General features: G+C 39.9%; 1 protein-coding gene across 8 annotated transcripts in view; it reads right to left on the bottom strand.

The window, feature by feature from the left end:
- The window catches only part of GTF2I (general transcription factor IIi), a 144,140-nt gene that overhangs the window by 11,906 nt on the left and 119,710 nt on the right, over positions 1–12,524 (bottom strand). For all 8 annotated transcript variants that reach the window (XR_010934837.1, XM_067705947.1, XM_067705946.1 and 5 more), the window contains 6 exons: positions 7,686–7,869; positions 6,619–6,677; positions 3,480–3,551; positions 2,099–2,282; positions 1,414–1,472; positions 945–1,019 (listed from right to left, as the gene is read on the bottom strand). Coding sequence is in view for 7 of the 8 variants with exons in the window: in XM_067705947.1 (XP_067562048.1) it covers positions 945–1,019; positions 1,414–1,472; positions 2,099–2,282; positions 3,480–3,551; positions 6,619–6,677; positions 7,686–7,869 (633 nt within the window). In the remaining variant the exon portion in view is untranslated. The remainder of the gene's footprint in view (positions 1–944; positions 1,020–1,413; positions 1,473–2,098; positions 2,283–3,479; positions 3,552–6,618; positions 6,678–7,685; positions 7,870–12,524) is intronic.

The following is a 12,524-nucleotide window of genomic DNA, read 5'->3' as shown; positions in this document are numbered from 1 at the left end:
ACAGCTCTTTACTACTCAAGTTAGTTAGTGTTAAACCACTAACAACTATTTTGTGGTATTTTAACAAATATAAATTAAATTTGGGGTCTATTTATAGCCCTGGTTAAGCAAAAGAAAGCTACTGTGGGACAAGGTCCTCCGTGGCTTGGGTAAGACAACAGAAAGAGATTCTCTGTTAATCTGAAGGCAGGTCAAAACCATTTTTCATTAACCCATCACTGCCCTTGTACACGAATGTTCAGAGCAGCATTACTCATAAATAGCCAAAAAGTAGTACAAACCAATGTCCATCAATCGATGAATAAACAAAATATGGTATATCCACACGATGAAATACTAGTCATCAAGAAAAAGGAACGGACACCCATTAGGATGGATATTATCTAAAAAGCAGAAAGTAACACGTGATGGCGAGGCTGTGGAGAAATACCACCTTGTAATTGAAATCGTTAATTAGAAACATTTAGAAAATCTAACTTTGGGACTACCCCGGTGGCGCAGTGGTTAAGAATCCGCCTGCCAACACAGGGGACACGGGTTCGAGCCCTGATCCGGGAAGATCCCACATGCCCCGAAGCAACTAAGCCCATGCGCCACAACTACTGAGCCTGCGCTCTAGAGCCTGCGAGCCACAACTACTGAAGCACGCGCACCTAGAGCCCGTGCGCCGCAACAAGAGGAGCCACTGCACCGCAATGAAGAGCAGCCCCCACTCGCTGCAACTAGAGAAAGCCCGCACACAGCAACGAAGACCCAATGCACCCAAAAATAAATTAATTAATTAAAAAAAAAGAAATCTAGCTTTATCGCAGTTAAGTGTTCTGCACCTAAAACAAGTTTTATAAAAACTCATTTGCATAAAAATATAAATAGTAAAGTGAAGAAGCAACAGATTAACTAGTGAATTGTAGAACGGACAGGAACGGGCCACAGAGCAACCTCACCTTCAACAGTGACCTCAATTTCAGGAACTTTTGAATTACTCCCAGGGCTTCGTGGTCTTTTCGGGGACTGCAAAGCTGTAAAGTAAGCATATAATTTCTTTTGCATGTTGTAAAAAATCCAGAAGGAGATGCTTTATAAAAGCAGAGTATTAAAATTCATACAGTTTGGCTCTTTTCAAAGAAACCTGAAGAATTAAACTGGTAGTGTAATCGTCCACATGAGTCTCAACAAAGCTGTGGAAACATGAATGAAGGAGGATTGCAAACGTGAAACTGCCAATGAAATGTTTACTTTTAAGAGACAGAGAGGAGGGAGGGAGGGGGGGGAGGGAGAGGGAGGAGGGGGGTTCATTAAACAAAATACCTTAAAAAGCAAAGAAACAAACCGAAAGCCCCCAAAAGATATGTGCCAACGACTCAGTATGTTTTAATGCACTGAAGTATAATGAAGGTATACGTAATCTCTTACCTTTAGTGTTTATTTTACTAGCCATTCCAGGAGGCAAGTAGGAAATAACTAGTTCAGGTCTAGAGAAAAAACCAAGAAACATTACAGTGGCCAGTATAATATTGGTCTTCACAGCTAGTAAAAATTGTGATGACCAATGATAACTCTGTAATGTAACAATAGTTTCTTTCGTTATGGACCAAAAAAATTCACTTTTCCTTCCTACAAATGCCTGCTAAATGATTTTATGAAGAGTAAATGACCTCTTTCATGAAAATGAAAATTAACTATCACTAGTTTAGTTTCTTCAACTACTGAAATTCTGCAGACATATAAATGAGAAACTTAATCACTGAAATTCAGTTGCCCATAAGTTTAAGCAGGAATAACAGAGCACATAAGAATCAGCACTTTCATCCTGCCCTCAAGTATCTATCAATAGTAAGAGACAACATAGCATCTCTTAACAAACTTCACCTCCACCAATGTGAGGCAGGTACAACTCTCCTTGTCCCGATGAAGAAAATCAAGGACAAGTTAAAGGATGGGAGGCAATGGACAAGGCCAGGACTGCAGCTCAATGCTACACTTTCCATCGTGGACTTCAAAGCCTTAGCCGTAACCTGAAGCTAGAAAAAAATTTAAATAGAAATATGCCTTGATTGTTCTAATCCCAGAAAGGGCTACATTGGCAAAGAGAACTTACTTTTTAACAACAAACTTGATTTTATTACTTCCACGGACAATCCTTTCAAGTCGTGGAATTCCAAACCAGGTAGGGCTTCGAAAGGGAATTCCTTCTGGCAAGCCTTCTACATAAAGGAACTCGGGGTTTGATTCAAACACCGGGTATGGTACTTTTACTGCCTCTGTGAGTCCAAGAGCTTGAGCTGAAAGTGTAAGAGAACATAACTTATGGAAGGTAAAATTTTATAGTCTTTTAGTTTTGTCTGACAGCAGTCTCTGTTTACGTTTTTAATATATATATATATTTTTTAAAATTGTGATATAATGAACATATAACATTATATTAGTTTCAAGTGTATAGTATAATGATTTGCTATTTGTATGTATTGTCAAATGATCGCCATACTAAGTGTAGTTGACATCTGGGCATTCTCAAATACGTTGTGCAAAAGTTCCCAACAATCTAGCAATTTCCACTTAGTAATATAGGTATTTTGCTTAGTATATTGTGTAAAGTTGACGAAGAAGCCTAAAATATAAGAGGAACATTTTACCACTTCAAAGCAAAGGGATAATTAATCAAAATTGTCTCTGTGCTCTGGGCAGAAATGAACTACAGCCATTTCACTGCCATACTACCGAAATGGCAACTATCCAGCCCTTGTGTTATCATCTAGGTGCAAGTTTGCTGTTTAAAAGATCAGAGGGAATTCCCCGGTGGTCCAGTGGTTAGGACTCTGTGCCTTCACTGCCGAGGGGCAGGGTGCGATCCCTGGTCGGGAACTAAGATCCCACAAGCTGCGCGGGGCATGGCCCCCCCAAAAAAAACAAAAAAGAAAGAAAGAAAAAGAAAAAAGATAAGAGGTGCATAAGATGCATCTGAGCAGAACTGGTCAAGAGTACTGAAGATTCCTGATCCAGGACACAAACGTCAATACCAGTTATTAAAACGACGATGGCAACGCCCCAGGAATATTGATATCACTCCACTCCTTACTTCCTTCTCCATGACAGACACACCCAATCAACTGAAACACTCTTGCTGAGCCTCCTCAGAATCCTCAAGACAGCGCTCCAGGAAACCGCTGTCAACAAATCTACGTTGAAACAGACGATGAAACCTATTTGCCACAGGTGTTAGCCAGGTTACAAGTACAGACAGCGGAACTGAGACTCCTCCCCAACTCCTCCCTTCCTTTCCCACTCTGACACACGAGAAAACGGAGTCCAGGAGACAGAAAGTAACTCGCTCAGTTTAAGTAGTGAATGTAGTAGCAGAAAGTCAAACCCAGTTTCTGGGACCTTCTTTCTTTAGGTCCTGAACTGCTATAATATTCATTCAAAACACTGTCTTTCATTAATGTTTTTAAATTAAGACATAATCACTGTGTTTTACTTACCAAATTTCAAATTAAAAATCTCTTCCACTTGCTTCCGTAGCTTGGTAATTCTGACATTCCAATCTTCTTTGACTAGAAAGGAAAAATAAACCTAATCAACAATGTCCCTTATGGATGCTGACACAAAATCAGACTGGACGCTGTTCTTTCCAGTGATGCTATTTTTTAAAAACTTGAGAGATAATCGGCATATAACACTGTATTAGTTTTAGATGTACAATCCAGTGACACTCTTAATAAAATTTTGCTTAAAAGCAAAAACTTCAGATAAGGAAAAGAAGGATTTCCTGCACTTGTCAAATATCAGAAGTACAGGGAGATAGAATTCAAATTTAAGTTTACATTGTAAATAAAGAAGAACTTGTTCGTAAGTATTTAGAATGAATGGTTTTCAAACACTTTTTCTTGGAGGTACATCAAAGAACCCTCAGGGTTGGGAGGACCAGCTATATAAAGATCCAGGCCTCCTATACCAGGTTCAACCAGAGGAGCTTCACTTGTATTTGCTTTCTAAACAGGCATTCCTTGTTTTATCGAACACGTGTGCCTACAGATTTACACAAAGGAAAACTTCACTAATCACAGCAAGAAATAAATGATAAAGTGATTAGGGAGCTGTCACTCAGCACTACTCACATCCAGAATCCAGTTTATTTCCTTACCCCTCATTTATAAGATAACCATCCCCTTTTAAATACAACATAAAAATAAAGAAAAAAATAAGCTATTATAAAAGACACGTAGGGTGGCACTTACTTGGACAGATAATCGGGGCTTGTTTGTTGGAGCTGAGGATGGAGAGGACGGAGGTAGACTTGGAGACAATGGAGGATGGTTGGAGGTATTGGATAAGGAAAGGAGGGAAAGAGAGAGTAAGAGGAAAGGGTAGAGAGTGCAAGAATCGCACCACGTGTGAAAGCCATTTGTGTCTGTGGACAAGGCGACAGGAAACGTTGGAGAAGTTCTGAAAATACTGCTAAAGGTTGGGAGCCTCAGAAAATCTTTCATTTCCACTTTACTTTTACTGTGAAAGTACTTTAAAACCTTTTCTTTAAAAGAAAACCCAGCATCTCAAGGGTTTAATATGGTAACTCGGCCATTCGACCAGACGAAGTCAGTCTGGTATAAACCAAATTTGAATATTACTATAACAATATCTAGACTCTCCTTCTCCGAGGTAAAGGGCTTCTGTTAACCTGGTGCTTAGTCAGCCCTTCTGCCTCACCCTGCACTTCCTTCTCTGATATTTGCTGCTCTAATACAAAAAGATCTCTGTACCATTCTACACAAGAACCAAGTACCTTCTCATTCTTCCCCTTCAAAGCTCAGCTATCTGCCTAGTGCCCCAACTTTCTCACATGTGACATCTACCTTTTACCAAATTGAGAACAAAGTGCACCCACGTGTGTTTAAGCATACAACTGTTACCTCAGAGTTAAGCAGACGTCTCTGATGGCAAGGACTAATACAATTCTTCTGTCAGGTATGCTGGGACTTGAACTGGCCCAGCAAGACTAACGCCTAGGTGACTGGCAGACCCAGTAACATTTTGTTGCAATGAAGAAGGACAACCTTTGATTCTTTCCAAGGTCTTCTACGAATGGTAGAAGGCCAAGCATTGTTAATAATTGGGAGAATGGAGAGTCTTTTGATAATAGGCCCGTAACCATCTATGCTAGAAAACAGCAGATCAAGTACTACTGAAAATATTACTAAATCCTCGGAGTAACTTGTATGGTGCCTACAGATCGTTCCAATAATACATGTTTCACATCCTCAATTTGCAGTCATTATTAGAATTGCTCCTAATAAAAGCAGTGATCACATTAATCACAAGCTTGAACTTGAGGTCTGTCTTGCGAAACAAAGACTCCTACATAGACTTTCATCATACTCAGACTAATGCATGTTAAAGCACTACCTTTGGGAATAGTTTTCTTTGCATTATTTTGCTTAGCAAAGTCTGTCATGTCCAATCTTCAATTTGTCGCCAATATTTTGTTTCTTTGCCTAGATCAAAAGCACTCTGGGGAGTTTGCTGGGTTAATGTTGCTGCTCAGCCTGAGAAGTTAAGCCTCAACTCTGTCTTCTCCCCGGCAGGATTCTGGGCGCAAGATAGTCTGTTTCCCTAGTACAGTATTTCTCAAATACTTCTCATGCCATGATAAACAAAAGATTATATACAATCTATTTGGCATACTGGTGACCTTCACCGGTTGCCTCCAGGTACCCTAAAAGCTCAAGAATCAGTATTACAGTTCAGACAAATAACCCCTCCTGTATAGTAGTTCACCTTAGCATTTACAAAATTGATTAACTGCAAAAAATGAAAGAAAAGGAAGGAAGGAAGGAGGGAGGGAGGGAGGGAGCAGGGGAGAGAGGGAGGGAAAAGATTAACTGCAACAATTCAGAAACACCCACTGGTTCTTAGCAATAGAAGTTCCTAAGGTTGTAGAAGATCTACAAGTTGTGGTCACTTTTTCTGACATTATGGAATGGAAAACAAAAAGATGGGAAAGAAATAAAGGCACACGTATACCTCAAAGAAAATAAAACCATTCAGACAACTGAGACCGAGACTTTTAAAAAGTTCTTTTCTATTGGGCATGATGTCAGCACAGCTGCTGCAATCACAGCATTTGCCATTTTAAAAGCAAGGTCCTTGTGAATAGATTAAGGCCTACATCTGCATGGTCTGGCACATTAGCCACATGTGGGCAACCTGAAATGTCGCTACTTGAATTAAGATGTGCTGTAAGTGTGTAATACACACCAGAGTTTCAAATAAAGAATGTAGATAAACGAAATGAAAAATGTAAACTAACTCATCATGTATTATGTTGATTACAGGATGAAAAACAGATTTGGCTACTGGAAAATTTTACATGACATATATGGCTTGCATTTGTGACGCACGTTCTATTTCTACTAAATACCACCGGTCTAAATCCAGAGCTCGAGCTCCCCCCAGACTGCTTATGTTCATGTGGATAAATCAAGGAGTGCCTGTATTGACCTTCCACAAAAGACTTTTTGGGTGGAAGGGAGAAAAAAGAGGAATTCCATGGCTTTAAAAGATTAATAAAAGCTTCGAAACTACTTACTTAAGCTTTTAAGAAGGATTTCACAACTATCTTACCTGGTGTATTCGTTCTTGGCTGAGTAACTTCAGTAGTGCTGTGAGTCAGGAGCTCTGGTCTGTAAAAATACAATTGACATCAGGATGAGAGCATTTAAGCCCACTTTAATTTCCAGTGTGGTTCACTCCACCTTCATTTGCAGTGACAATATCATTTTGGTGACTTTAATTATTCTTAAAGTAGCAATTTACAAAGATTCAGGTGGAACCACCTGTATGTCCTCAAAGGAATTTTAAGCTTAACTTGTGCAAAACAGTTGTGTTTTGCCCCAAAGCAGTTCGACCTCCTGTTTCTGAAACTTCAGATGAACTAGAGCACAATACAGGTAGATATATCTAGCTATGTCACCCTAAAGCATGTCCCAACAAACAGACATACAAATGCACAACCCTCAAACAGCAAACAAATTCTCTCCCAACGATAATTCTTCTTTATTAAATGGGCCTTCTGTTCCCACTCCCTGCCCTCAAATTACCCATTCTGCTAGCCTTCAAACTCAAGCCAAAATAACCCTCTTAAGGTCCAATTCAAATTATTTTAAGAGGAATCAGCTTTAAAACCCCTTCAATACTCTGCTGATTGCAAAGGACAGAAAGCCTTCCTCCACTGGGCCACCTCAGTCTGTCTATCATGCTATACCCTCAAGGTCATCAATCCTTCCATACAGAATGGTGTGGTTAGCCGAACATTCGAGTACATCTGACACCTCCCTGCGCCTACCTACCTATGTTACTTCCTTTATTTGAACCCCCTTCTTGCGTTCTCTATGCACAAGTGACCAAACTGCATGCCACCCTTGCCTTCTCCCCTAAAGTGTTCAAGTAGCACTTTACTGCACTGATCTATATAATAAGCCTCCCAAGGACAGGATTCCTGGTGCACCCAATTTTGTACATCTGGTGCCTGGCACTGCATGGACACTTGCTCAAAAAATGAATCTAAATGTAATACCTTAATCTTAAATATGGAGAGTAAGTCCAACTGGGAAGGGGAAAAGCCCATTTTTATAAAATTAATTTTTTCTTAATGACAACATTAAATTTGTTTCTGCAAATTATAATCCTACCTTTTAATAACAAATTTAATTCGATTGCCCACTTGAATAATTTTTTCCAGCCTTGGGATTCCATACCACGAGGGACTTCTAAAAGGAATGTTTTCTGGTAGTCCTTCCACATAGAGGTCATGAGGATGTGCTTCAAACTTCTGGTAAGGTACAGCCTTGGCTTCGGTGCTCCCTAAGGCTTCAGCTTTACAGAAGAAAAGCAATACAAAAGACTGGAGATTAAGTTTCTGCTGAAATCGTATTTTATTACAATCCATAGCAAAGTATATGTCAACTTTTTAAAAAGCAAAGTATACTCTGAAAATATCAACAGCAACTACTGAAATAGACTTAATACAGCAAATGCAAATATTAAATGACCCATGATCAAGAAGTAACTTTTGGTGAATTTAAGTTTCCTGATACTAAGGCCATTGTAATAGCTCTAAGATCTTATTTTTATGTATTCTTTTTTAAAAGATATTTATTTGGCTGCGCTGGGTCTCAGTTGCGGCATGCGGGATCTTTAGTTGCAGCATGCATGTGGGACCTAGTTCCCTGACCAGGGATCGAACCCGGGCCCCATGCATTGGGAGTGTGGAGTCTTAGCCACTGGACCACCAGGGAAGTCCCTCTAAGATCTTATTTTTAAAATTCTCAGTATCTTTGAGAATAAATAAAAAGAAGAAAATCATGACCAACAATAAAGAGTGCAATTTAAATACTACTTTTTCAAATATCCGGAGGCAGAATTTTGCTACTTAATGCTTCATGAGTACAATAAACTTTTTATGGCTCTTGCACACTAACTTACTTCAGGCTATACTTCTATCTGTATTGCAACCATAAGATTACTGTTCTTTACCCCTCAAACCTCATCAGTGTACCATTTTCCAAGGAAATAATTCATGGAATGACAAATAAAAATAGTAAGCAGAGGCTGGTTTAGATTAAAAGAGACATATCAAGCAAAATTAAGGCACGAAACTTTATTGTTTAAATCCAGGTTCGAAGCAAAAACTTAGAAGATACTTTTCAGAGAAATGAGGAAACTCAATGAAGGACTGGATAAGAGCAAAGAGACTGTTAATTCTGTCAAGTGTGTGATGAGGACACTGTGACTGTATTTAAAACGTTAATGTTGGGACTTCTCTGGTGGCGCAGTGGCTGGGAATCCACCTGCCAACGCAGGGGACACGGGTTCGATCCCTGGTCTAGGAAGATCCCACATGCTGTGAAGCAACTAAGCCCGTGCACCACAACTACTGAGCCCGTGTGCCACAACTACTGAAGCCCGTGCACCTAGAGCCCATGCTCTGCAACAAGAGAAGCCACCACAGTGAGAAGCCTGTGCACCATAACGAAGAGTAGCCCCTGCTTGCCACAACCAATGAAAGCGCACACGCAGCAACGAAGACCCAACACAGCCAAAAATAAAATAATATAAATAAAAGTGTTGTTCAATGGCGCACACTGAACAAGGAAAATGACACCATGCCTGTGATATGCTTTATTAAATTCCTACAAGGGGAATGAAAGAGGAAAGGATGAACAAAATGTGGAAAATCTTAAACATCACTGATTATAAAAATCGGTATATGGGAATGCATTGTACTATTTTTCTACTTTTGAATAGGTGTGGCATTGAAATTTTAAAATGTAAAAATGTAATTACTAACCCCCACTATGAAGCCACATCCAAACAGAGCTTGTAAGAAGAAAGATCCAAACAATTTACAAAGTATCAGCACTTATGGTCTCCCTCGTATTCTGAGTTACATTTAAACATTTTACAATCTGATGGTTGAAAAAAGAGTGGCTCCTTGAAGCATCTGCATTTCTTTGATTGTTAGTTTGACTTTCCTCTCAAATTCAAAGGCCTTCTGTCTTAATTTCTTCCTTCATTTCATTAGCACCAAATCTGAAGGGCTCAAGTATAGGATCTCTTTGATAATAGTAAGGAGTGTGTATTTGAAAAAACAAATACAATGTAATTTAGATCATGGCTGTGAAAAGAAATATTCTCTTTTAAAATATGGTAAAGGCTTTCACACTCACACCTGGGAGTAATATTAATTGTAATTATTCTGTTAAATATAACAAAAAAGAACAAAATCCTAATTCTAACAAACTTTCTATAAAATAAAAAAGAACCAAACTGTTGGAATTGAGAGAGAAACAGCACAAGTTACAGAAAAGAGGAAGGCCAAGTGCATTAGTGTTCATCACATCATCTACGAGGTCTCCCCTATATTAAGTAACCAACCCTCTGTCTCCCTATCCCCCTCATTTTGCTTAATTTTTTCCTGAACACTTAACACCTTCTAATATACTGCATATTTACTGGTTGCTTTGCTAATGCATATTTCCCTAAGTTATAAATGAATGCTTCCCAGGGGAAGCATTCACCATCCTCTGTGCTGCTGAGTTCTTAGCACCTGACACTTAGGGGGTTCACAGGTGCTGAATGACTCTGCTGCTGCTGCTATACAACTTTCAAGACTTGTGTCTGATATGACAGACAATCTTATGTTTTCTTCTTTCCCTTTCAGTAACCTTAAAGAAAGCACCAATCTGCTGGCTTCTCACTCTCTAAAGTGACTCCAGTCCCAAATGACCCACCTGAGGCCACAAGCAGGATTTTGCTGTTTGTAATGTAACAATACATAGGAGTTATCTATTTTCTTAGCTCTGATACAATGAGAAAATACTTTCTACAGGCCAATTTTTCTTTCTATGAGTACACTATCTCACACACAGCTTTCTCCTTCCATGAGGGAAAAGTCATGGGTGCCATGGCTGGCTGGCAGGCACCCATGATCTAATAGGATTGGCTGTTTCTTACCCCAGGCTGAATTTCTAGAACTAAATGTGAGGCCAAAGTTTAAGCCTGTTAATGCAGATGCACATTATCCTATGTCAGCTACTCATGAATTACGATTATGATGACACTATGGTGGCATCTCAAATGACAAATAAGGTTCATAATCTTATTTCACTAAATGTCTTGGAAATATAATGATTTTTAAAGTGGTGAAGATTCTCTAGTTTATTGTTCATTAGCTGATTGCTGACCAGATGTACGAGGAGATACATTTTCATTAAGGTCCTACATTCATGTTCGGTGGTCAAGGATATTGATGAGAAAAAACTTACACTCTGACTTCTTCTCAAGGCTCAGGAATTTCTCAGTAATTTTTAAAAACTGTTCCATGTATTTTTATTTAATTAAAAAAAATTTTTTTGAGTCACACTTTTATTTATTTGTTTGTTTGCCGAGGGGCATGTGTGATCTTAGTTCCCTGACCAGGGATCTAACCCGTGCCCCCTGCTTTGGAAGGGCACAGTCTTAACCACTGGCCCTCCAGGGAAGTCCTTCTGAGTAATTTTTTTTTTTTTGCGGTATGCGGGCCTCTCACTGCTGTGGCCTCTCCCGTTGCGGAGCACAGGCTCCGGACGCGCAGGCTCAGCGGCCATGGCTCACGGGCCCAGCCGCTCTGCGGCATGTGGGATCCTCCCGGACCGGGGCACGAACCCGCGTCCCCTGCATCGGCAGGCGGACTCTCAACCACTGCGCCACCAGGGAAGCCCCCTTCTGAGTAATTTTTAATGACACTGGTCCATTCGGTATTTGTTGAGTATCTGCCCAAGCACTGTTCTACTAATAGCCAAGAGAGACAAGATCTGGGCTGCTGTTTGAACTGTGTTGTAGTGGAAGGAAAAAGGTAGCCATTAGTGCTTTAAGAAAAATTAAAGGGTGATGACATACAGTGTGCTTCGTGGTTTATGTTAGAAGGGTAGGCAGTAAAATCTGGCTGCTTTGGGGCATTGACTTTGACTACAGTGACAGACAGCAGTGAAGAAGAAAAAGATATGGATTTGCAGTGTGTTTTAAATGTAGAGTCAGCAGGAGGCCTTGTGGAAATGAAGAAATCAAGCGTGACCGCTAGGGGGTCTGGCTTGGAAGACTACGTAGAGTGTGGTGCCACTGGGAGGACTGGGAAAGGAACATGCTGGAGGGGGAATCAAGGACTCTATCTAGGACCCGTGAAGTCTGAAGAGCTGTCAAACGGCTGGGTGAATATAAAGGTGTGGTGTAAGAGGGCTAGAAACTTGAATGTGAAAGTCATCGGGAATATAGACAACACTCTATTTTTAAGATAGAGTGGGACTATCTGTGGAGGGCTCAGGACTGAGCTGTAGAGTAGCACCCCAAGATTTAAAGAATGGACTCAAGGGAGGTACCAACAAGAGAATGAAGAGGACAGCCAATAAGACATGAAGAAACCCAGGAACAAACCAAGAGTCAATAACGTTTGAAACTTTCCGTAAGAATAGTTTAAAATGCTTAAGAAAAAAAAAAAATGCTTAAGAAAGAAAAAAAATAAGACAACTATGTTGAACACTGCTGAAAAGTACAATAAAGCAAGGGAGTTACTTCTGGTAACAAAAGATGTTGCAATGATAAACCAAACCTGAGTATTTTAAGTGTTTAGGGATGCAAGCACAGCAAGCACTACAAACAAGACAACCGAAACACTGCTAAGCAGCAGCCTGCCTTCCAGGGACACACTGCTACTGGTGGTCCCCTAGATGCCACTGTGGTACACCATTAAAAGGTACGAAGACAAAAGGATTCCCAAACTGTGAAATGCCCTGTGCCGAATAACCTGTACACGGTATAAATAACTTAGTCAAGAGTACGTGGGTTTTCATTACAGTATTCTCTTCCCTTCTGTACAGATTTAAAACTTTTCATAGTATACGTTAAAAAAGCAACAATAAAGGAAACTGGAAATGAGTCATCCATTGTATTTACTTTCTTAAAGCAAAATCTGGAAAAGTTATTCTGTGATATAC

Source organism: Pseudorca crassidens, chromosome 15, assembly GCF_039906515.1.
Source record: "Pseudorca crassidens isolate mPseCra1 chromosome 15, mPseCra1.hap1, whole genome shotgun sequence".
Classification (NCBI taxonomy): domain Eukaryota; kingdom Metazoa; phylum Chordata; class Mammalia; order Artiodactyla; family Delphinidae; genus Pseudorca; species Pseudorca crassidens.
Note: the sequence above shows the minus strand (reverse complement) of the source record. Positions and strands in the feature narration are given on the sequence as shown.